This window comes from Entelurus aequoreus, linkage group LG09 (genome assembly GCF_033978785.1).
Source record: "Entelurus aequoreus isolate RoL-2023_Sb linkage group LG09, RoL_Eaeq_v1.1, whole genome shotgun sequence".
Taxonomy (NCBI): Eukaryota; Metazoa; Chordata; class Actinopteri; order Syngnathiformes; family Syngnathidae; genus Entelurus; species Entelurus aequoreus.
Genome location: NC_084739.1, coordinates 80,744,499 through 80,770,652, shown reverse-complemented (window position 1 = coordinate 80,770,652; position 26,154 = coordinate 80,744,499). Strand labels below are relative to the sequence as shown.

At 36.0% G+C, this 26,154-nt stretch overlaps 1 protein-coding gene across 2 annotated transcripts in view; it reads right to left on the bottom strand.

Moving 5' to 3' along the window:
- Positions 1-752: 752 nt before the first annotated feature.
- Positions 753-26,154, bottom strand: part of slc8a1b (solute carrier family 8 member 1b) — a 308,631-nt gene continuing 283,229 nt past the window's right edge. For both annotated transcript variants that reach the window (XM_062059534.1, XM_062059535.1), the window contains exons 8-11: positions 23,396-23,581; positions 23,222-23,311; positions 9,488-9,591; positions 753-6,497 (exon numbers count right to left, since the gene is read on the bottom strand). In XM_062059534.1, coding sequence (XP_061915518.1) covers positions 6,225-6,497; positions 9,488-9,591; positions 23,222-23,311; positions 23,396-23,581 — 653 coding nt within the window. In that variant the 3' untranslated portion in view covers positions 753-6,224. The remainder of the gene's footprint in view (positions 6,498-9,487; positions 9,592-23,221; positions 23,312-23,395; positions 23,582-26,154) is intronic.

Here is a 26,154-nt window from a genome sequence, read left to right as displayed (position 1 = left end):
CAAATTTTCGGTATTTTTGTGTTTGAACTTTTTTGTTGTTGTGTTGTTTTGATATTTAATTTTGGACTTTTGAAAATGAAATTTAGCAATTTTCCTTATTGACTTTTATGAATGCAGCTTCTGTGTTTTTGCCAACGCAGACAAAAAAGTGAAATGTCAAATTTTGTAGCCTGGCACAATTTCGATTTTTTATTACATTTTACTGATTTTTTATCCGGGCCATTGTCAAGCTTTCGTGTTTGAATTTTTTTTTGTGCGGTTTCAATATTTATTTTTGGACTTTTGACAATGAAATTTTGTAAAAAAAAAAAGACAAAAAAAAAGTGAAATGTCAAATTTTTTGCAATTTTCCTTATTGACTTTTATGAATGCAGCTTCCGTGTTTTTGCCAATGCAGACAAAAAAGTGAAAGGTTTAATTTTGTAGCCTGACGCAATTTTGATATTTTATTACATTTTATAAATTTTGTATCCGGGCCATTGTCAAGCTTTTGTGTATAAACTTTTCTTGTGCGGTTTCAATATTTATTTTTTCACTTTTGACAATGACATTTTGTACAAAAAAAATAAAAAATTAGTATATATATATATATATATATATATATATATATATATATATATATATATATATATATATATATATTTATATATATATATATATACATATATATATATATATATATATATATATATATATATATATATATATATATATATATATATATATATATATATATATATATGTGTGAAATGTCTAATTTTGTGGCCCAGATTACTGTATATTTTTACAATTTTGTTGAACGGTCCTCAACACATTAGTCTGTGCTCAGAGTGAAAGTGAAATATGTCATTTTGTGGCCTTATTTTGACAAATTTTATGTGTGAATGACACTTTTTAGGTTTAAAAAAGTTTTAGTGTTTTCTGTCAGTTAGTTTTTTGGTTGACATTTTCCGATTTCCCAGCAGCCTTGAGTGCATCGTTTTCCTACTCTCAAGCCTTGCAGAAACAGCGAGTGCAGCAAGGGGTCGCCTCCCCACTAAAAAAAGACAAGGTTTGGCTGGCAGATAAAAGCTACGTGGTTGCAAACTACAAGCGTATCATTGGTGCACACGTACGATTTTCAGTAAGTCCAAACAACAACGAGCCCAATCCACGGTCACAAGTTGACGCTATTCAAAAAGTGATGCCTTCACGACACAATTTCCTCTTTTTTTCTCTCGCACGGATAAGCGTAACTTTTTACAGTGTATAAACCTTCGGCCCCATGCCAGTGAAGAGACAAGTAACATCTAGAAATTTCAACGTGGCGCTCAGCTTTTAAGCGTTTGGCGTGTGTTTTTTTTTCTTCCCCCCTCTCTTCCGTGTTCAGAAAAAGGCTAGAAAACCCTTGTGGACAGCAAATGTTCGGATAGAAATGTGTCCCTTTGACAAAACAGGGGTAAACTGGCACTCCAAGGCCTTCAAGGAGAAGTCCCGACGGGGGTAAAAGTCGTGCATCATGCAGAGTTTGGAATATGGGCGGCGTCCTAATTGCCGTACGTCAGAGCGCCTTTCTAGAGTCGTCGCTTCCATGTTTTCCACGGCCCCGATGGCTTGGAGTTTCACAAAGCACGGGGGGTTGGACTCGAAACGGATTACGTCTACTTATCTACATACTTACGGATGACATTTCCAAATATATCAAGTAGAAAAAAAATCAAAAATCAGCAGGAAAGTTGGGTCCGAGACGGCCATCGAGGTTTAGTACTTCAAGTTCCGATGTTTTGGCGGTTAACAGTCGGGAAAGTGATTTGTGATTAAAAGCGTATAGAAAACTTGAGGTCAGCCACTGAATAGTTTTCAGGGGATTATTTGCGAGTGAGTTCTTTAAAAAAAAAAACAACAACACCAAAGTGTGGGGAAAAGTCCTGATAACCCTGGAAACGTGAAACTTGGTGGAAAGTTTGGTGGAAAGTGAGAAAACAGGACTCTGTCACACTGCAAAATCTGAAATCTAAGCAAGATTCATTAACCCAGGACATCAAAATCCTCAATATTTCAGATTTTTTTTGCTCAAATTTCTCAAGAAACTTTAGTTCTAAGCAAAAATGTCAAATATATCAAGGATTTGAATCCTTCGACACCTAAAAATTTGATCCGATTCCCTTGTGGTTAGAGTGTCCGCCCTGAGATTGGTAGGTCAAGAGTTCAAACCCCGGCCGAGTCATACCAAAGACTATAAAAATGGGAGCCATTACCCTGCTTGGCACTCAGCATCAAGGGTTGGAATTGGGGGTTAAATCACCAAATGATTCCCGGGCGCGGCCACCGCTGCTGCTCACTGCTCCCCTCACCTTCCAGGGGGTGGAATAAGGGGATGGGTCAAATGCAGAGAGTAATTTCACGACACCTAGTGTGTGTGTGACTATTGTTGGGACTTTAACTTTAATTCCTGGGGTGACAAATCGATTTGACACGATTCGCGTGTCAAACCGATTTTCGCAATTTATTGTTTGGAATAATGATTGTAATGAAACTTTTTTAAAGTAGCTTAGAGCAGGTGTGTCAAACTCGTTTTCATTGAGGGCCGCTTGTAACAGTGAACAACATATAAATATGAATTGCCTCATTATATGATCACACAATTATGTATTTATTTTATATATTTTTTACGTTGACTGTAAAAAAAATAGGAAGATTTTACAGTAAAAAAAAAGACTTTTTTTTTTTACTGTAAAATCTACGGTTTTCGCTGTTTTGCGTTGTTTTACTGTAAATGGAAAATCATACGGCAGTTTTGTTTTTATTTACAGTAAAATTTTGCTGACAAATCTACCATTTTTTTTCTTTACCGTAAAAATTATTTTTGCAGTGCACAATTTGATGGATAACTTCTTTAAAAAGATGAGTCAAGACAATATTTAAGTACTTATTTTGATTTAAACAAAAAAAGTTTGGGATGTATTATCGGATGAAGTTCGAAAGATATGAAATTGTTTGCAGTACATGTATTTTTTTCTGTCAAATGGAAAGTTGAGTACGTTTAGTAAGAAAAGACACACTTTCGCGGGCCACACTAAATGACGGAGCTGGCCCCCAGGCCTTTCATTTTCACACCTGTGGCTTGCTCTTTCTGGTTTGCATGGCTATGGCCTAAAACATATTTTCAAAAATCTATTCTTACATAAAAAAATGAAATACCAAAAAAATATATATTTAAAAAAAATAAAAAAATCACGATTCGGATATGAAATTACTTTTTTGTGCAACCCGAAAATATATAATGTTTTTTTGTACCTTTTTACAGGCTTTTTGACCAGATAATGTCACTGTGGTGGGGCGTGGCCTGCGGGCCTGCGGAGAAGCGGGGTGTGTCAGGACCGGCTTCGAGATTAGCGGCAGGTGCGTAGATGACACAGCTGTGAGTGGTTGTCTGATGAGCTGCCGCTCTGTAAAGGCAGCGGTTGGGAAGGAGAAAGGTTGTTGATGGTGGAGAAACTGACACATGGCTGAAAAGCACCATCCATCCATCCATTTTCTACCGCTGGAGCCTATCTCAGCTACAATCGGGCGGAAGGCGGGGTACACCCTGGACAAGTCGCCACCTCATCGCAGGGCCAACACAGATAGACAGACAACATTCACACACTACGGACCATTTAGTGTTGCCAATCAACCTATCCCCAATTATTGAAAAATAAATCATTGTACGCAAAGATGGACACGGCTGTAATGTCCATCTTGGGTGGTCCAGAGAACCCGGTAGAGCAAGACCTCTACAGTCACAGATTTAAATTAGTAATTAAAAAAACAAAAAAACATGTATTTCTTAAATAAATAAAAAATATATTTGTTTTTTTAAAATCCCGATTCGGACATGAGATTACTTTTTCGGTGCACCCCTAAAAACTATGTCTTTTTTAATAATTTTTTTACCTTTTTAATCAGATAATGTCACAGATTTAAATGAGTAATTAAAAAAACAAAAAAACATGTTTTTTTAAAATAAATAAATAACATTTGTTTTTTGAAAATCCCAATTCGGACATGAGATTACTTTTCGGTGCACCACTAAAAAAATATATATATATTTTTTTTAAAAACTTTTTTAAGGCTTTTTGATCAGATAATATGACAGATTTAAATGAGTAATTAAAAAAACAAAAAAACATGTTTTTTTAAAATTAATAAAAAACATTTGTTTTTTGAAAATCCCGATTCGGACATGAGATTACTTTTCGGTGCACCCCTGAAAAAAATGTCTTTTTTTTTTTTTACCTTTTTTTTTTTTTTTTTTTTAAATTTTTTAAGGCTTTTTGATCAGATAAAATCACAGATTTAAATGAGTAATTAAAAAAACAAAAAAACATGTTTTTTAAAAATAAATAAAAAACATTTGTTTTTCGAAAATCCCGATTCGGACATGAGATTACTTTTCGGTGCACCCCTAAAAAAATATGTCTTTTTTTTAAATCTTTTTTTTTTTTTTTTTTTAACTTTTCTAAGGCTTTTTGATCAGATAATGTCACCGATTTAAATTAGTAAAATAAATGATGTTATGCAAATTTGTACTGATTGCCAGCTGTGACACCATTTGATCAAGAGACATTAAAAAGGTTAAACAAATACATGTTCGGTCTTTTTGTTCAGGGCTGAGATCTGAGCAAAAAAAGTAAATAAAAAAAAGACTCCAAATGTTTTTATGCCCTTTAAAAAATGGCTTTGAGGTATTGTATTTTGTATGTAATTACTGCCGGAGTATCTGTAAATTTAACATGAAAAAGAGGTATTGTATTTTGTATGTAATTACTGCCGGAGTAACATGAAAAACAATCTGTGTAATTTACTGATAAAACAAAAAAAAGTCTGTATTTGTCCTCTGAGGGTTAAATGGAAATCGAGGTAAACAAAACCTTTAGCCAAAGGAGAATTATAATAAAACAACATCTAGCCAATAAGCCAATATACAACAAATAAAGCCAAATTAGCCAATAAGCTAACCTAGCATGATGCGGCTGTTTTAAAATGTGAGTGTATAGTTAGCATGCAGCTAACATAGCTATGCTCGTGTTGCTAAAGTTTGTCCCACTCCTTAAAGTTACAAAGTTGTATTTGATATAAAACATCCATTACGTTGGACAAGAGTTCCAGTGTGTGTTTTAGAAGTACACCACAGTTCTTCTTCAGAGCAACTTGTGCTAAATGCTAGCATGAAAGCTAACCCTTCCAATACTAGTGCGGGACATTGAAGCCTCGAAGTAGTGAAATGAGGATAAAACGGGCCATTTAAGAAGCAATTTTTAGTTCATATTACTTAAGATACGCAAATTGGTCCGACAAAAGATGCATTGTTGACATTTTTGAGCTTGCTTAGATGTCCGTTTTTGCAGTGCGGACATGCCTTTTTTTTTCTTGGGTTGTCCAAAAAAAAAAAAAAAAAAAAAAAAAAAAATTTAAGACATTTTGTGATAATTTACTCACATTTTTCTCCAAACTTGAGATTTCCAAGTCTACCTGACGCCGCTCGCACTTCCTGTGATAGCAGGAAGGTCTGACAATAATCATCCTGAAGACAAAACAAGGAGTCGTTACTGCAAAGCCCTTAAGGATTCTGATTGGTCTATTGGCGACAGGGGGGCGGGGTTTCATTAAGACACACATCTATGAGGTTTTACCTTACTTTCTTGGAAACAAACACGTTAAATGAACCTAGATATTTATACATATATATTTATATGCGTGTGTTTATGCACTCTAACAGTTTTAAACGGTACAGCGGCCATGTTGTGTGGCCTTATTAAAGGTATAAGCAGGCTGACCCCCTTCCCCGCTCGTCTCGTCTCCAAAGCAAGAGAAAGAGGAGAGCAGAGCCGCAACATTCAGCTAAACAGAGAGGAAAGTCGGCCATATTTACATTTTCGCTGGCCCCCTCCCCCCCCTCCGGCGGGCGTTTTCTACAAGCCGACGAAAGCGTTTTTCAGTCTCACGCGGCGAAAACGTGTTTTTGTCTTTTCACAGTACGCGACTCGACCTGTACGCGACAATTTCAGTCCTTTCGCTCGATTTTCTACCAGGTGTGTGAAAATGGGGACTTAAGACGAGTTTTTTTAGTGGCTTCATGTTTAAGTTGAGAAAAACAAAAGAAAAAAAAGAAATGCATTCAAAGAACTCTCCTGCTCCACGTGTCCCTCCGTAACTTGGGAATGAAGAGAGCAAAGACGGCCCGTCCCCGCAGGCTGGTGGTCCTAGAAGCCCTGGATGTGGCAGTAGGCCTCCAGCGAGGAGAAGAGGATGTAGAGGAGCCACAGGCTGACGAAGAGCATGGTGGTCAGGACCTTGGCAGTCCGCGGCCCGCCCAGCTCGCCACCGATCTCCGGCCGCCGCCGGTACATCAGTATGGCGACGCAGATGAAGGCAAAGATGGTGAAGAGCGTGACGGAGAAGGCCAGCTTGCCCGGGTCCACCCTGAACTCGTTCCCCATGCTCTGGTGGTAGATGGCGGCGATGGACCACGCCACCTGTCGCGAAACAACACTTGTTTTTTTTACAAGCATGCTAACAGTCAGACATGTTTGTCACTAAGGACACAAATGGTAGCTTCAGGGAAAATATTGCATATTTATATTTTTGCATTTTAACTCATCCATTATTATGCAACAGGCTGTCATATTATTATTATTATTGTTATTATAATTAGGCTGTCATATTATCATTATTATTGTTATTATTAATATTAATCAATAGGCTGTCATATTATAATTATTATTATTGTTATTATCATTAGGCTGTCATATTATCATTATAATTGTTATTATTATTATTAATATTATGCAATAGGCTGTCATATTATTATTATTGTTACTATTGTTATTATTGTTAGGCTGTCATATTATCATTATTATTATTAGTATTATTATCAATAGGCTGTCGTAATATTATTATTATCATTATTATTATTATCAATAGGCTGTCATATAATTATTATTATTGTTATTATTATTATTATTATTATTAATAAGCTGTCATATTATTATTATTATTATTATCATCATTATTACTATTATTATTATTAGGTTGTCTTATCATTATTATTATTATTATTATTATCAATAGGCTGCCATATTATTATTATTATTATCCATCCATCCATTTTCTATTATTATTATTATTATTATTTTTATTATTATTATGATCAATAGGCTATCATATTATTATCATTATTATTATTGTCATGAGGCTGTCAGAAGGGTCAATGAGTGATTTTTTTTTTTTTAATACATTGTCAGGATTAATACTAAAACTCACATTTCAGACTCTAAGGACAAAAAAATGACAATTTGCCCAAACTGCAGTTTTTACATAGCTTCACTGATAAATTATTTTTACTATTATTATTATTGTCATTATTATAATGACTGTGGTTATTTGTATTATTTTATTATCGTTTTGGCTTGTGCAGCCCTTTGAGACACTTGTGATTAAGGGCTATATAAATCAACTTTGATTGATTGATTGATTGATATTGTTATGAATATAATTCCTTTTCTGTTATTTTATCATTTATAATATTAACTGTTATTTGCATTGGTTAATTACAATTATCACTATTGTTTTCATTATTATAATTGTTGTTGTTATTTTTATGATTACTATATTATAATCGTTGTTATTATCAATATTATTATTATTTCTTAATTTTTATTGTTATTTCCATTATTTTATTACTAATATTACTACCACTATTATTATAAACACACATTGTAAGATTCAAAACAAAAACTTACATTTCACATTCTAGGGACAAGCATTTCAATTTCACAGAAACTGTTCTGAAAATAAAACTACAGTAAATCTGTCGTAAAGTATTTTATATTTTCTTCCATATTATTATTATTATTAGTAGTAGTAGTATTATTATTATCATTATTATTCTTATTCTTATTATTATTATCATTAGGCTGTCAGATGGGTAAATTAGTTATTTTATTAATACTGTATTATTATTGTTGTTATCAATATTATCAGTATTATTAATTTGTTTGTTATTCATTCATTTTATCATTTGTATTGTTATTTCCATTATTTTATTATTATTATTACTACCACGATTATTATAAACACATACATTATAAGAGTTCAAACAAAAAACTCAGAGTCCATATTCTGAGGACAAAAAATGTCAACTTCACAAAAAATTGTTGTGAAAATATCAATGTTTATCAATCAAAGTTTACTTATATAGCCCTAAATCACGAGTGTCTCAAAGGGCTGCACAAGCCACAACGACATCCTCGGCTCAGATCCCACATCAGGGCAAGAAAAAACTCAACCCAATGGGATGACAATGAGAAACCTTGGGGGGACCGCAGATGTGGGGACCCCCCACCCAACCCCCTGGGCGACCGGTGCAATGGACGTCGAGTGGATCTAGCATAATATTGTGACTAAATATTAAACTACAATAAATAAAACTACAATAAATCTGCCAAACAAGATCGATGTAAAATACACATCTTATTTTTGGTGTGTTTACAGTCAGTATGTAGTCATTGCTTAACTGTTAAATAATCATTATTTACCTACTCACTATTTACTTATTTTCATTGTTTTATCATTATTATTATTATTATTATTACTAATATTATCATTATCATTAATGTTACTTTTATTATTTTATAATCTATATTATTATTATTATACAATTATTGTTGTTAATACTATTATCATTAAATGTGCAATATTATTGCTTCCCTTAATATTTTTTATTACTATTGTTATCCATATTATCATTATTATAAAATTTTTTCTGTTATTGCAATATTTTATCATTTGTATTGTTATTTACATTATTTTATTACTAAAATTGCCACGTGTTATATTTTTACTCCAAATTTTGTTTTTGGTGTTTTCAATGTCAATATGTAGTTATTGCTTAACTGTTAAACAATCATTATTTACTTGCTCACTTTTTAGTTGATTTTATTATTTTAATTATTATTATTATCATTATTATCAATTTTATTATTTATATTGCTATGATCTAATTGTTGTTATTACTACTATTAAAATTTGTATGATTATTTAACTTTTAATATTTTACTATTATTTTTATTTTATATTTCATTCCACATTATTACTAATATTACTGTTATTATTATTATAATTATTATTATTGGGATTAATATTATTATTGTTGTTATTATGCCGTCAGCTGTGTGAATGCTTGCTAACAATAATATTTACAGTGTCAGGTTCAAAACAAAAACGCACACTCATTTTTAATACTTACAAATTATATTTTAGGGATTTTCTTATTATGTCTGTTTTTTAATTAAAAAAAAAAAGCTGAAATATAAACAATTTTTGCATATGTTTATCATTTCAAAAACAGAAAACATAACAAAGGTGGCAGGATGACAATTGCATTCTATTCTTCAACATGTAAAAAAAGGTATTTTGAATCTCTGAATGGTTAAAGAAGGAAGGCGTTTAGGAGGAAGCCACTCACCCCAATGCCCAGGAACACGTTGACAGCATTGGATCCTGTCACGTTGCCAATGGAGGCGTCGGCGTACTGATCCTGGATGGCCGCCACCTTGCTGGCAAAGGTGTCTGTGTATGGGGGGGGGACAAAAGATTATTTATTAGCTGCATAAACGGCAGAATTTAACACGCTGAATGCAACAATTGGTGCATAAATGATTCATATTTGAGGTCAGTTCACGTTTATGTGACGGTTATGATAATACAGTATGAGTACAGTTAGTGAACAACACAAAGTCATACCATCCATCATATACAAAACTGGCAGATAATGAATCATATTCACAGTACATCACTTACAGGATAAGGGAGTTAAGTGTAGTACTGTTATAATTAAGATCATTACTAGATAATGTTAATGTTAAACAAGTTGAATTAGAACTCGAATTGTAATAACAAAATAAAAAATAATATGTATTAAAAAAAGATAGTAAAATAAAATATAACTTTATTTCAAACAGTATGTTGTATAATTCTGTTTATTCTATCATTCAGGCAAAAAAACAAAAAAATGTCTCATTCTAATAATGCAGTGATAAGTATTATTAAGAACAATCCAGCGGGGTATGTAATTGATCTTATTATTCCAAATAAAATCAAATTGTTTAAATACAACACATACATTATTTGTATTAAAAAAAAAAAATCATATTTCATTATTTAATTTTTGAAATGGTTATATTACTGTAATTTCATCCCTGACCAAAGTAAACCTATTTTGTTTTTACTGTATTTTACAAAAAAGGTTTACATTGATACAAAACACTTATAAGGCAATATAAATAAAATATATAAATACTAATAAGAATTTGAATCTAAAAATTAAATCAATAGAAAGAAAAAAATAAAATGTTAATTCATATGTTGTATTATTTATTTTTTATTGCGTTAATATTCAGCCAGATTTGTATTGTCATGGTAATGTAATAGTATAATAACTATAAATATATATATATTATCTGTATTTAAATAAATTCACATTTCGTTATGTAATTTTTAGAAATGATTAGATACTGTAAATTCATCCCTGATCAAAGTATACATCATTTATCAACTGTATTGCATAAAAAAGGCTCATACTGGTACAAAATACTGATAAAGCAAAATAAATCAAATACAATAATAATAATCATTTCTAACAAATAATATAACTAATGAAAAAAAGTATAATAATTATTAGGGCTGTGAATCTTTGGGCATCACACGTTTCGATTCGATTCGATTCTTGGGTGTAATGATTCGATTAAGAATCAATTCTTGATTCAAAATTATTCCCTGATTCAAAATCAATACTTTTTAATAACGATGGGTGCCAGTTCTATGATTAAAATATATTTATACAAATTTTTACGATATATATATATATATATATATATATATATATATATATATATATATATATATATATATATATATATATATATATATATATATATATATATATATATATATATATATATATATATATATATATATATATATATATATATAAATATATATATATATATTTACAGTGTTCTGAAAATTAATTTTAAAAAGTAAGTAATTATAGTTACTCGTTATGTTTTTTGTTTTTTTATCGATTAAGAATTGCTACAGGTAAGAATCATGATTCATTCTGAAAAAAAATGGACACCCCTAATAATGATACAAATTTCACATTTATATTATGATTATTCCGTTTTTTATGTGTTAAAGTTTATAACAAATAATACAACACATGAAAAATATATTACTTATATGTATTTCATATTTATATAATTATTACTCTATGAAAAATATATATGAATATGATATTCTATGAAAGCTATAATATTAATTATATACATTTCATATGTATATAATTGTTATTATTATTATATGAAAAATGTATATTAATATATTATTTTATGAAAAATATAATAATTATTATATTTATTTAATACTTCTATTATTATTATTATTCTATTTGGATGTGTTATAATTTATAATAAATACTATTAAACATTTAAAAATAATTATATATATTTTATATTTATATACTGTAATTATTATTCTATTTTTAATGTTTTATAATTTATAACAAATAATATAAGTGTTATATCAAATATTGATAAGGCAATATAAATAAAATATAATAACAATAATAATAATTTATAACAATAAAAGTTATAATAAATACTGATAAGGCAATTTAAATTAAATATAATAACAATAATAATAATTTATAACAATTAATATAACACATAAAAAATTGAAAAATATTTATATAATTATTATTCTATGTTTCAAGTGTTGTATTAAATTATGATAAGGCAATATGAATACAATATAATAACAATAATAATAATTTATAACAAATAATATAACACATGAAAAATAAAATAATAATTATATAAATATGAAACAATACAAATATATAGATTATAGTCATTTTTAATAATACATTTTAAGAATTAAAACACATAAGCATCTGTATTATTGTAAAAAATATTAACACCCCAAATGTCTGGTTAATTCACATTAATTATCATGTAATTTTTTAAGCGTGCGCCAGAACATCAATGCAAAAAGCAAGCAGGTAGTTAAAAGTCTGTTCCACCCCTTCATCAGTGACTCTTCTAGAAGCGAGGGAAGAACATGGGAGGGAAAAAGAGCAGAAGGACGGATGTGTTCTACTTGAAGCGTCAACCAAAAAAAGAAGACGTGATGAAGATAAAGATGGGAGGATGAAGGAGCAGAAAAGCAAATTGGCCATAGAAGTGCCTTAACACACACATAGTATGTGTGTGTGTGTGTGTGTGTGTGTGTGTGTGTGTGTGTGTGTGTGTGTGGTAGGAAGCTGCTTCCTTCAGCAGGTGAGCATCACGTCACTTGATGCTCTTGTTGGCCGTGAAGCCACGGAAAAAGTGAGTGCGTCTCACTAGAGAGACGGCTGCCCTTTCCCTCCGCCACGCTGTCAATCAAAAATCCTCTAACGTAGCCCCCCGGTCTCTTTTCATCCCCCCCCTGGCCTCCTCCGGCATCATTAGGGAGCACCAGCACTCCGCTAAGTTAACTTGCAGTGATTTCTTTCGGCTCCCTGTGGTGCCTCAGGGGATCCATTAAAGGGGGTTTCTCAACAAGTTAACCCCGGGGGCCACCATGAAGAACCCTGGAGCTCTCAGCACATTGTTGACTTGCTTACACAGCCACAATGCTTGATTTGCAGACCATATACACACTGCAAAAACTGAAATCTAAATTACATTAAATATCTCAAATAAGGGTGATATTTGCTTTTTTTCTGTCTGATAAGATAATTCTTCTCACTTAGCAGATTTTATGTTAGAGTCTTTTACTTGTTTTAAGGGTTTTGGTCCTAAAGTATCCTAGTAAGATATTACAGCTTGTTGCTGAGATTATATGAGCTATATTGAGTAAAACATGCTTGAAACTAGAATATCAACTGTTGCAAAGCTGTGTCATCAACACTCACAAGTATCAAACTACTTTTTCAAAGTAATAATTTCTTATTTCAAGCATGAAAAAATAAAAATCATGATATTGACACAATTGTTTCTCATAATTAAAACAGATGACAGCCAAATTGACTTTGCTGTTTTATTTTCAATGAAACAATAGAACATACGTACTCATATAGTAGTAGAGTTGGCACAGTACAGTTAATATTTAAACATTTAACATTTGACATTTCAAACAATTTTGAACAGAAATAGTTCATGCACATTCAGATAAATTCCTCAAAATTACAATTAAAAATGTTTTGCATATGCGCACTAATTGACTGAAAGAGCACGCACTTGGCGTGATGATGTCATGTTGTCGATGGAAAAATGCATGTTCAGACCATATGATTTGCCTGAGCGGCTAGGAGACCCAGAGAGTAACAAGCGCTTGCCTTTCCATTAAGAACAATAAATTAGTTTTTAGTATAAGTTTGCTGGTTTCAAGAAATGTAATGCCGAGCGCATATCATTATGTCAAGATAATGGCACTAGCATTTACCTCATTTAAAATAAATTTTCAACATATTGAGCAAAAAAGTCTCTTTTTTTTCTACCAAGAAAAGTGCACTTGTTATTAGTGAGAATATACTTATTTTAAGGTATTTTTGGGTTCATTGAGGTTAGCTAATTTAATTGTTTTGGAAAGTCTTGACAAGCCGAATTTTCTTGTTTTATTGGCAGATAATTTTGCTTAGTTCAAATAAAATACCCCTTATTTTTGTATTTTTTTTCTTGTTTTTGAACACTGACTTTTTGCAGTGTGGACGCTAGGCATTGTCCCGTATGGTGTGGTTGTTTCCGTGTTATGTTATGATGATGAATGTGTTTTTAAGAATTATTTTCATTTTAAAACACATTAAATCCATGACAGTTTCACCTTGTTTAGGGCCAAAGGGTCCAGGTACATCTTGTTTTATCATTGCATTTCTGAGTCTCATTTGCAAGTATGTCACGAAGTTGCGACCACAGTGGCAAGTCCAAGACGTTAGGTGGCAGTAGTGTGTAGTTTATGCTGTGTTGTTTTGTTATTTGTTGCGCCCTAAAAAGTGCTAATACTGCAAGTATTGTACTTTTTACGCAGCAGCTGTTTGATTGTAACGTGCATCTTAGTTGTAGTTTTCATTGACACATTTGGAGGTGTTGAAATGGCCACGTAAAATTGCTAATCAGTAGGACTGTGAATCTTTGGGCACCACACAATTCAATTCGACTCGATTCTAGGGGAGTAACGATACCATTCAAAAGCATTCTCCATTCAAAATGTATACTTTTTTAATAACGCTGGATGCCACTTCTATGATTAACTACATTCCTTCATAAAATAGATAAACACATCATTTGATGTGGCCTGCTACATTATTTACGCTGCCCGCCACATTTTATTTATGTGGCCAGTTACATTATTTTAAAGTGGACTGCTACATTATTTATATGGCCCACCACATTTTTTACGCGACCCGCGACATTATTTCTGTGGCCCACCACTTGATTTAAGTGGCCCATTACATTATTTTATGTAATCCGCCACACTATGATTAACTACATTCCTTCATAAAATAGATAAACACATCATTTTACGTGGCCTGCTACATTATTTATGTGGCCCACCACATTTTTTACGTGACCCGCTACATTATTTTATGTGGCTTGCTACATTATTTCTGAGGCCCACCACATTATTTAAGTGGCCCATTACATTATTTTATGTAATCCGCCACCTCATTTTATGTGGCCTGCTACATTATTTATGTGGCCTGCTACATTATTTATGTGGCCCGCCACATTTGATTTACGTGGCCTGCTACATTAATTTAAATGTGGCCTGCTAAATTATTTACGTGGCTCACCACATTTTTTATGTGACCCGCTACATTATTTTATGTGGCCTGCTACATTATTTATGTGGCCAGGCACATTTTATTTATGTGGCCTGCCACATTATTTAGGTGACCAACCACATTTTATGTACGTGGCCCGCTACATTATTTCTGTGGCCCGCTACATTATTTCTGTGGCCCACCACATTATTTAAGTGGCCAATTACAATATTTTACGTGGTTCGTTTATGTGGCCTGCTACATTTGAATTACGTGGCCTGCTACATTATTTATGTGGCCCGCCACATTTTATTTACGTGCCCTGCTACATTATTTTAATGTGGCCTGCTACATTATTTATGTGGCTCACCACATTTTTTATGTGACCTGCTACATTATTTTTGTGGCCGGCCACATTTTATGTACAGGGCCCGCTACATTATTTCTGAGGCCCACCACATTATTTAAGTGGCCAATTACAATATTTTACGTGGTTCGCCACTATATTTTATGTGGCCTGCTACATTATTCATGTGGCCCGTTACATTATTTCTGAGGCCCACCACATTATTTAAGTGGCCCATTACATTGTTTTATGTAATCTGCCACATCATTTTTCGTGGCCTGCTACATTATTTAGATGGCCCGCCACATTTTATTTACGTGGCCTGCTACATTATTTACGTGGCTCACCACATTTTTTATGTGACCCGGTAAGTGTAACAAAAAATATATATTATTGTGGCATAAAACCCAGTTATGTAGTTTAGTTTGAGTATTTTTCCCTCCCTTGTGAAAAGCTTCAAAAGAAAACGTTCAGGAATGTCTGCAGTGGCCCAAAAGGTTGGTAAGCTTTTTTTTTTTCCTTCCTGCTACGTCCGACGTGAAAAGGTCAGAGTGAATGAACGTAATTAACTCGGTTGGAAACACTTCACTTGCCGTCAGAGTCAGTGGGCGTTTTGGCTTTGGGCCACACGGGCAATGACCCAGGCGGGCATTCCCTAGGGGGCGCCGCAACAATGAGGAGGGGAAAAAAGATTCACGTTTGCATTGCTCATCAGGTTAGGAGACATGTGTTATTTAATGAGGTCGACCACATCATTTGAAGTGGTCGCTCATGCCATTCAATGTGGCCTTCCACGTTATTTAAAGTGGCCCTTCACGTCTTTTCACATTATGTAAGGTGGTCCGCCACAGTGGACCAATTCATTCAATGTGGTCTACCACATGATTTAAAGTGGCCATTCGCGCCATTTAAAGTTGTCCACCACGTTATTCAATGTGTTCCACCACTTTATTTAATGTGGCCCGTCACGTCATTTAATGTGGTCTCCCAAACCATTCAAAGCGGTTCGCCACATCATTGAAAGTGGCCCGTCACGTCATTCAATGTGGTCTTCCACATCATTTAATGTGGCCCTTCACATCATTCAAAGTTGTCCGCCACGTTATTTAATGAGGTCAACAACATAATTAAAAATGGTCTTTCACAGTATTTAACGTGGCCCTTCACGTCATTTAACGTGGTCTTCCACATGATTTAATGTGGTCTACCACGTCATTCAATGTGGTCTTTCACATTATTTAAATTGGCCCTTCACATCATTTAATCTGGTCTTCTACATCATTTAATGTGGCCTTTCACGTCATTTAATATGGTCTTACACATCATTCACCGTGGTCCACTATGTTATTCATTGTGGTCATCTACAGCGTTACTTAATTAGGTCCGCCACATCATTTAACCTGGCCCGTCACATCATTTAATGTGGTCTTCCACATGATTTAACTTGGCCCGTCACATCATTTAATGTGGTCTTCCACATGATTTCACGTGGTCTACCACGTCATTCAATGTGGTCTTTCACATTATTTAAAGTGGCCCGTCACGTCATTTAATGTGGTCTTCCACATCATCCTAAGTGTTCCGCCACATTATTTAAAGAGGTCCATCACATCATTCAACGTGGTCCACTATGTCATTCAGTGTGGCCGTCCACAGCATTTTAAGTTGTCTGCCACATGACTTAATGAGGTCAACCACATTTAAAGTGGCCCATCACATCATTCAGTGTGCTTCACCACATCATTTAATGTGGTCTGCTACATCATTCACCGTGGTCCACTATGTCATTCAGTGTGGTCGTCCACAGCATTTTAAGTGGTCTGCCACATGACTTAATGAGGTCCACCACATCATTTAATCTGGCCCGTCACATCGTTCAGTGTGCTTCACCACATCATTTGTGGTCTGTCACTTCATTCAATGATGTCTTCTACATCATTTAATGTGGCCCTTCACAACATTAAATGTGGTCTTCCACATCATTTAATGAGGTCCACCACATCATTTAATCTGGCCCGTCACATCGTTCAGTGTGCTTCACCACATCATTTGTGGTCTGTCACTTCATTCAATGATGTCTTCTACATCATTTAATGTGGCCCTTCACAACATTAAATGTGGTCTTCCACATCATTTAATGAGGTCCACCACATCATTTAAAATGGTCTTTCACATTATTTAACGTGGCCTTTCACGTCATTTAATGGGGTCTTACACATCATTCAAAGTGGTCCGCCAAATTATTTAATGAGGTCCGTCACATCATTCACCGTGGTCCACTATGCCATTAAGTGTGGTCGACCCCAGCATTTGAATTGGTCTGACACATTAACTAATGAGGTCCGCCACATTATTTAATGTGGCCCGTCACATCATTTAATGTGGTCTACCACGTCATTCAATGCGGTCTTTCAAATTATTTAAATTGGCCTTTCACGTCATTTAATGTGGTTTTCCACATCATTCAAAGTGGTCCGCAACAATCTTTAATGAGGTCCGCCACATCATTTAAGTGACCTGTCACATCATACAACATGGTCCACTATGTCATTCAGTGTGGTCTTCCACATCATTTTAGGTGGTCTGTCACATTACTTAATGAGGTCCACCACATCATTTAAAGTGGCCCGTCACATCATTTAATGTGATCTTGCACGTGATTTCACGTGGTCTACCACGTCACTCAATGTGGCCCTTCACATCATTTAATGTGGTCTTCTATATCATTTAATGTGGCCTTTCACGTCATTTAATGTGGTCTTACACATCATTCAAAGTGGTACGCCACATTTTCAACGTGGACCACTATGTCATTCAGTGTGGTGGTCCACAGCATTTAATGTGGTCTTCCACATCCTCCAAAATAGTCCGCCACATCATTTAAAGTGGCCCGTCACATCATTTAACGTGGTCTTCCACGTGATTTCACGTGGTCTACCGCATCATTCAATGTGGCCCTTCACATCATTTAATGTGGTCTTCTATATCATTTAATGTGGCCTTTCACGTCATTTAATGTGGTCTTACACATCATTTACATTATTTATTGAGGTCCGTCACATTTTCAATGTGGTCCACTATGTCATTCAGTGTGGTGGTCCACAGCATTTTAATGTGGTCTTCCACATCATCCAAAATAGTCCGCCACATTATTTAAAGTGGCCCGTCACGTCATTCGTTGTGGTCCACCACATCATTCTAAGAGGTCCGCCATGTTATTAAAGTGGCCTTCCACATAATTTGAAGTGGTCTGCCACATTATTTAATGGGATCCTCCACATTATTCAAAGTGGCCCTTTGAGAGAAGCCATACTTTGCGTAGTGGCCCTCAATAAAAAAAAAAACGAGTTTATCACCCCTGGGTTAGAAGACACACTATATTACCAAAAGTATTTGACCACCTGCCTAACTCACATATGAACTTGAAGTGCCATCCCATGGAATTGTCCAAAATGTTTTGCTATCCTGGAGCATTCAAAGTTCCTTTCACTGGAACTAAGGGGCCAAGCCCAACTCCTGAAAAAACAACCCCACACCATAATTCCTCCTCCACCAAATTTCACTCTCGGCACAATGCGGTCCGAAATGTAGCGTTCTCCTGGCAACCTCCAAACCCAGACTGGTCCATCAGAGTTGAGTGGCCACATGCTTTACACCACTGCATCCCACGCTTTGCATTGGACTTGGTGATGCATAACTTAGATGCAGCTGCTCGGCCATGGAAACCCATTCCATGAAGCTCTCTGCGTACTGTACGTGGGCTAATTGGAAGGTTCCATGAAGTTTGGAGCTCTGTAGCAACTGACTGCGCAGAAAGTCTTTGCACTATGCGCTTCAGCATCCGCCGACCTCTCTGTCAGTTTACGTGGCCTACCACTTCCTGGCTGACTTGCTGTTGTTCCCAAACTCTTCACTTTTCTTATAAGAAAGTTGACTTTGGAATATTTAGGAGCGAGGAAATTTCACGACTGGATTCCGAGGACAAAGCTACGAACAATGGGAGACCGGGCTTTCTGCTCCGCCGCTCCCAGTCTGTGGAACGCTCTCCCTGACCACCTGAGGGCACCACAGACTGTGGATGCTTTTAAAAAAGGCTCAAAAACCCTTCTTTTTAAAAATACCTTTTTTTTTTAGAAAAATGCATAATAGTTTTAGCTATTTGGCTGTTCTAGTTTTTTTATTTATTTTGTATTCTCTTTTTATTTTTGTATTTTTTTTTTAATACACTGTAGCACTTTGAGGTTGTTTACTCAATGTAAAGTGCTTTTTACAAATAAAATCTATTATTATTATTATTTATTATTATTGTTGCACAGGTGGCATCCTGTGACAGTTCCATGCTGGAAATCACTGAGAGCGGCCCATTCTTTCACAAATGTTTGTAGAAACAGTCTCCATGCCTAAGTGCTTGATTTGATACACCGGGCCAAGTGATTAGGACACCTGATTCTCATCATTTGGATGGCTGGCCAGATACTTTTGGCAATATAGTGTATGTGTCAGGAGAGTTGACGCCATAAGGGGGCCTCGCACAGGGCGCCAATGAAGCCAGTGGCCATCAGTCCAGGTGTGTGATTGACTAGAGCAGCCTCTAAGAATAGCAATAACACTTTACTACGTATTACTTCTTGCACTGGAAACACAATTAAAGCGGCTCAGGTGTTTACATCCTGCCCTAAAACCGCAATCAAAGTCTTTTTTCTTTTATCGCGCCAGACTCCTAAAAAGTATTATCGTTTTTCCGTGATAAACGAGGTTAATCATCGCAGGATTTACAGACTGCAAAAGCCAAATAACTGCGGGTCTGGTTTGTGTTGTGAAACTATTTGTGTGTGTGTGTGTGTGTGTGTGTGTGTGTGTGTGTCCTGCTAATAAGACTAAATTGTTTCCACAGCGCGGTTCAACGTTGTGTACACTGCTGCAGCTGCTGTGTGTTTATTGTGACATAGTGTGTACCCGCATGCTATGTATCATGCTAATGCCTTCCTGACATGATAAATTAGCCTCATGCTAATAACACAGTGTGTGTGTGTGTGTGTGTGTGTGTGTGTCTCCTGGGAAAGTAATCGAAACTGTTAGTCTTCATCAGGGTTGACCAAAGTGCGGCCCGCAGCTTGTTTTTTTTGTTTTTCATTCTAAAGACAAAATAGGAATACTACACAAAAAAAAACGACAATGTGCAATTTTGGGAGGAATTACGTGTGAATGCTGAAATGTGCAAGCTGGAACTTAAAAGCTCACGTTAGCCTGCTAAGTTCAAACCCCGGCCGAGTCATACCAAAGACTATAAAAATGGGAGCCATTGCCTCCCTGCTTGGCACTCAGCATCAAGGGTTTGAATTGGGGGTTAAATCACCAAAAATGATTCCCGGGCGCGGCCACCGCTGCTGCTCACTGCTCCCCTCACCTCCGAGGGGGTGATCAAGGGTGATGGGTCAAATGCAGAGAATAATTTCGCCACACCTTGTGTGTGTGTGACAATCATTGGTACTTTAACTTGAACTTTTAACAGTTAGCATGCGTCAAGTACCAAGTCATATGACTATGAAGTGTACGCATGTAAAAATTAAGTAAAAAAAAGTTAGCATGCTACCAATTAGCATGTATCAAGTAGCAAATTATATGACTCTGAAGTGTTCGGCTGCAGAACTGGCTAAAAAAAAGTTAGCATGCTAATGTTAGTATGCTGGAATGCTAACATTAGCATGTGTCAAGTACCAAGTCATATGACTATGAAGCGTACGCATGTAAAAATTAGGTTAAAAAAAAAGTTAGCATGCTACCAGTTAGCATGTATCAAGTAGCAAATTATATGACTCTGAAGTGTTCGGCTGAAGAACTGGCTAAAAAAAAGTTAGCATGCTAATGTTAGTACAATGGAATGCTAATGTTAGCATGCCTCAAGTACCAAGTCATATAACTATGAAGGGGAAGCATGTAAAATTTGCAAAAAAAAGTAAGCATGCTACCAGTTAGCATGTATCAAGTAGCGAGTTATATGACTATGTGGTGTTCGGCTGCAAAACTGGCTAAAAAAAGCTAGCATGCTAATGTTAGTACGCTGGAATGCTAATGTTAGCATGCAACATGTGCCAAGTCATATGACTATGAAGCGTACGCATGTAAAAATTAAGTAAAAAAAAAGTTAGCATGCTACCAGTTAGCATGTATCAAGTAGCGAGTTATATGACTGTGTGGTGTTCGGCTGCAGAACTGGCTAAAAAAAAGTAAGCATGCTAATGTTAGTATGCTGGAATGCTAATGTTAGCATGTGTCAAGTACCAAGTCATATGACTATGAAGCGTACGCATGTAAAATTAGCTAAAAAAAAGTTAGCATGCTACCAGTTAGCATGGATCAAGTAGAGAGTTATATGACTATGTGGTGTTCGGCTGCAAAACTGGCTAAAAAAAGTAAGCATGCTAATGTTAGTATGCTGGAATGCTAATGTTAGCATGTGTCAAGTACCAAGTCATATGACTATGAAGCGTACGCATGTAAAATTCGCCAAAAAAAAGTTAGCATGCTACCAGTTAGCATGGATCAAGTAGCGAGTTATATCACTATGTGGTGTTCGGCTGCAAAACTGGCTAAAAAAAGCCAGCATGCTAATGTTAGTAGGCTGGAATGCTAATGTTAGCATGTGTCAAGTACCAAGTCATATGACTATGAAGCGTACACATGCAAAATTAGCTAAAAAAAAGTTATCATGTTACTAGTTAGCATGTATCAAGTAGCAAATGATATGACTCTGAGTATGCCATTTAATAACGTTAAAATATTACCTTTGGATGTAGTTTTACTCGATTTTAGTTTTATTGGACGCGAGTTACCTTCTTTTCCCACTCGTATGCCATTTAATAACATTTAAATATTATCTTTGGTTGTAGTTTTACTTGATTTTAGTTTTATTGGACGGGAGTTACCTTTTTTCCCCACTAGTAGGCCATTTAATAACGCTTTCCATCTTTGTAACTGAGCTACTGTGTTGAATAATTTCCCTTGTGGATTATTAAAGTTTGTCTAAGTCTAAGTCTAAAAGTTTATCTTTGGGTGTAGTTTTACTCGATTTTAGTTTTATTGGACGGAGGTTACCTTCTTTTCCCACTCGTATGCCATTTAATAACGTTAAAATGTTATCTTTGGATGTAGTTTTACTTGATTTTAGTTTCATTGGACGGAGTTTACCTTCTTTTCCCACTCGTATACCACTTAATGATGCTAAAAGTTCATATTTAGATGTAGTTTTACTTGATTTTAGTTTTATTGGATGGTGGTTACCTTCCTTCCCCACTGGTATGCCATTTAATAATGTTAAAATATTGTCTTTAGATGTAATTTTACTTGATTTTCGTTCTATTGGACGTAGGTTACCTTCTTTTCCCACTCGTATGCCATTTAACAACGTTAAAACATTATCTTTAGATGTAGTTTTACTTGATTTTAGTTTATTGGACGGGAGTTACCTTCTTTTCCCACTAGCAATGCTATTAATAACGTTAAAATGTTATCTTTGGATGTACTTTTACTTGATTTTAGTTTCTTTGGACGGAGGTTCATTTCATTTCCCACTCGAATACCATTTAATAACATCTAAATATCTTTAGATGTAGTTTTTTAGTTTTATTGGACTTTTGTTGACTTGGGATCACAGAAACAAATGTATGACAAACGGAACAAGAGGGTATGCCCTTTACATGAGCAGTATTTATGGTCATGTGACGCCACCTCTTGGAGCTCCCCCTAGTGACGGATTTTGTTTAGGACTTTTGAATAAATCATGTCGTTTAGTGTTATTACGGCGCCGTAATAACACTAAGAATGTGGGGGGAGTAAATCTAGATCTCCAAATTGAATACAGTGAGTTGCAAATGTTACGCAAGGCCCCCAGAGGAGGAAGAAGACTAATCTGCTAAATGGAAGACCCTCAGGGGGTTGGGGGGGCTGAGTGGTTGTGCGCATAAAAGCCTGAAGATGCCAAATAGGAAAGAGAGAGAAAGGCCTGAAGTGGAAGGAACGTGGGGGAGGAATTGTGAGCGCAGACTCACCTGGTACTGACGTTCCCAACGCCACAAACACAACAGCTGTGACGGAGTCTTTCAGGCCGACTGTGCAGCCAAAATGACACGCCAGGTCGCCTGCAAGCACACACACACACACACACACACACACGTGTGTCACTAACGCACAATGACACACACACCCTGCAGTGTCGGCCGTACCGATGATGGCGGTGAGCAGCCCGATCATGCAGATGGACACCACGAAGCACGCCCAGCCGTTCCAGTAGTCTGTGGGCGGCACGAAGGCGAACAGAACCTTCCAGAAGACGGTGAGGAAGTGCATGACGTAGTCGAAGCACGACGGCAGCTTCTCCTCGCCGCACTCGTCGTCGTCGTCGTCCTCGCCTGCAAGAAAGAAGGGGGACATCTCAGCTTGGTGCGGCGGTACGCAATTATTTCCTGTTATCACCCCCTGCAGGACAGAAGTGTTCACAACATTCTGCATATCAAAACACAAAAATAAGGGATTCATATGGACTAGAGATGTCCAATAATGGCTTTTTTGCCCATATCCGATATTCCGATATTGCCCAACTCTTAATTACCTATTCCAATATCAACCGATACCGATATATACAGTCGTGGAATGAACACATTAGTATGCCTAATTTTGTTGTGATGCACCGCTGGATGCATTAAACAATGTAACACGGTTTTAAAAAATAAATCAACTCAAGTTATGGAAAAAAATGCCAACATGGCACTGCCATATTTATTATTGAAGTCACAAAGTGCATTATTTTTTTTAACATGCCTCAAAACAGCAGCTTGGAATTTGGGACATGCTCTCCCTGAGAGAGCATGAGGAGGTTGAGGTGGGTAGGGTTGAGTTGGGGAGGTATATTGTAGCGTCCCGGAAAAGTTAGTGCTGCAAGGGGTTCTGGGTATTTGTTCTGTTGTGTTTATGTTGTGTTACGGTGCGGATGTTCTCCCGAAATGTGTTTGTCATTCTTGTTTGGTGTGGGTTCACAGTGTGGCGCATATTTGTAACAGTGTTAAAGTTGTTTATACGGTCACCCTCAGTGTGACCTGTATGGCTGTTGACCAAGTATGCCTTGCATTCACTTGTGTGTGTGAAAAGCCGTAGATATTATGTGACTGGGCCGGCACGCAAAGGCAGTGCCTTCAAGGTTTATTGGCGCTCTGTACTTCTCCCTGCGTCCGTGTACACAGCGGCCTTTTAAAAAGTCATAAATTGTACTTTTTGAAACCGATAATTTTGGAACCGATACCGATAATTTCCGATATTACATTTTAAAGCATTTATCGGCCGATAATATCGGCAGTCCGATATTATCGGACATCTCTAATATGGACCCATTCGTCACGGTTTACCTGACACATGAAACGTGACGAATTGGGGGTGGCAGTAGTGTTGAATATCTTGAAATGTGCTTTATGGCAATCCCAAGTTTGACCACAGCGTCCGTTGCGATGCAGAGTGGCGCTTTCCATCGTTTTCACCAGACTGCATTGCAAAATGATTAAGCCCCCCCCCCTCTCTTCCTCTCACGCGAGATCCACCCACATGAATCCCTAACCGACTGCAAAGACTTAAAACAGTTTACGAGCTCAATGTGTCACATTCAAAAGAAGAGCGGTTGATTGGTTTGAGCACTTCTTAAGAAAAAATTAAAGTACCCATGATTGTCACACACACACACACTAGGTGTGGCGAAATTATTCTCTGCATTTGACCCATCACCCTTGATCACCCCCCTGGGAGGTGAGGGGAGCAGTGAGCAGCAGCGGTGGCCGCGCCCGGGAAACATTTTTGGTGATTTAACCCCCAATTCCAAGCCTTGATGCTGAGTGCCAAGCAGGGAGGTAATGGCTCCCATTTTTATAGTCTATGGTATGACTCGGGTATGACTCGGGTATGACTCGGGTTGATTGGTTTGAGCATTGCTGCCACCTAACTGGAGGCTTGTGTATCGTTCTGGCTTGAAGCAGCATATACTTGAGTATGTATTAAACATTTTGTTATAATCCTATTAAAATGAGTCAAAGTTAGTTAGACGTGCAATGATTGGTCGCGAAAAATCGATAATAAAATGTGTTGCCGACAAATTCGTTTGTGGATAATAAAGTCGGTGATGTCATCACTTGGGTTTTCTGGGCCCGCCTGAGTCAGAGAATTCGGTGATTGGCAAGTAACAAGGAAAATGGCCGCGGTAACTGCAACAACAGCACCAGTAGTGCGGGGACAAAGATGTGAATACCTTGCTCAATTTGCGAAGCCAGACTGGATTTTTAACGGCTTCCTGGCAACGGAGGCATGTCGGACTCTCCACAACACCAGGGGGAGCTCCACAAACCACGTAAAACTCAGATTCCGATCTAACAAAGGTCTTAACTCATTCTCCTTCTATGCCACATCAATGTGGAATGCACTCCCAACAGGTGTAAAAGAAAGGGCATCTCTATCCTCCTTCAAAAGCGCACTAAAAGAACACCTCCAGGCTACTGCAACCCTAAACTAACACCCTCCCCCCACCACATCCCACCTCCCCGGATTGTAATTAATCAAATGTAAATAATCAAATGTATATACTTGTTCTTATGCTTTGTGAGCTCACTATGTTCACTGCTGGCTGTACATATCCTACCAAGTCACACCTACACTCTTTCAATGTCCATTTCTCAGATGATATTATTGTTGATGACTGAAGTGATGATATCAACCAAATTAACGTTGTAATGTAAGCAGGGGATCATGTGTACATTCCTGCAACTTCCTGTTTGTAAAAAATATGTTTTTTTAGTATTTATTTAATATACTAACAGCATTTCATGATTAATATTTATAAATTAAGATTCCTAATGAATGACACTAGAATAAGCTCACATTTGATTGGTAAATCATAGTGTAGACCTGGAATGACACTTTATGTGTGGTGTTGGAGTTGTCTGACTTT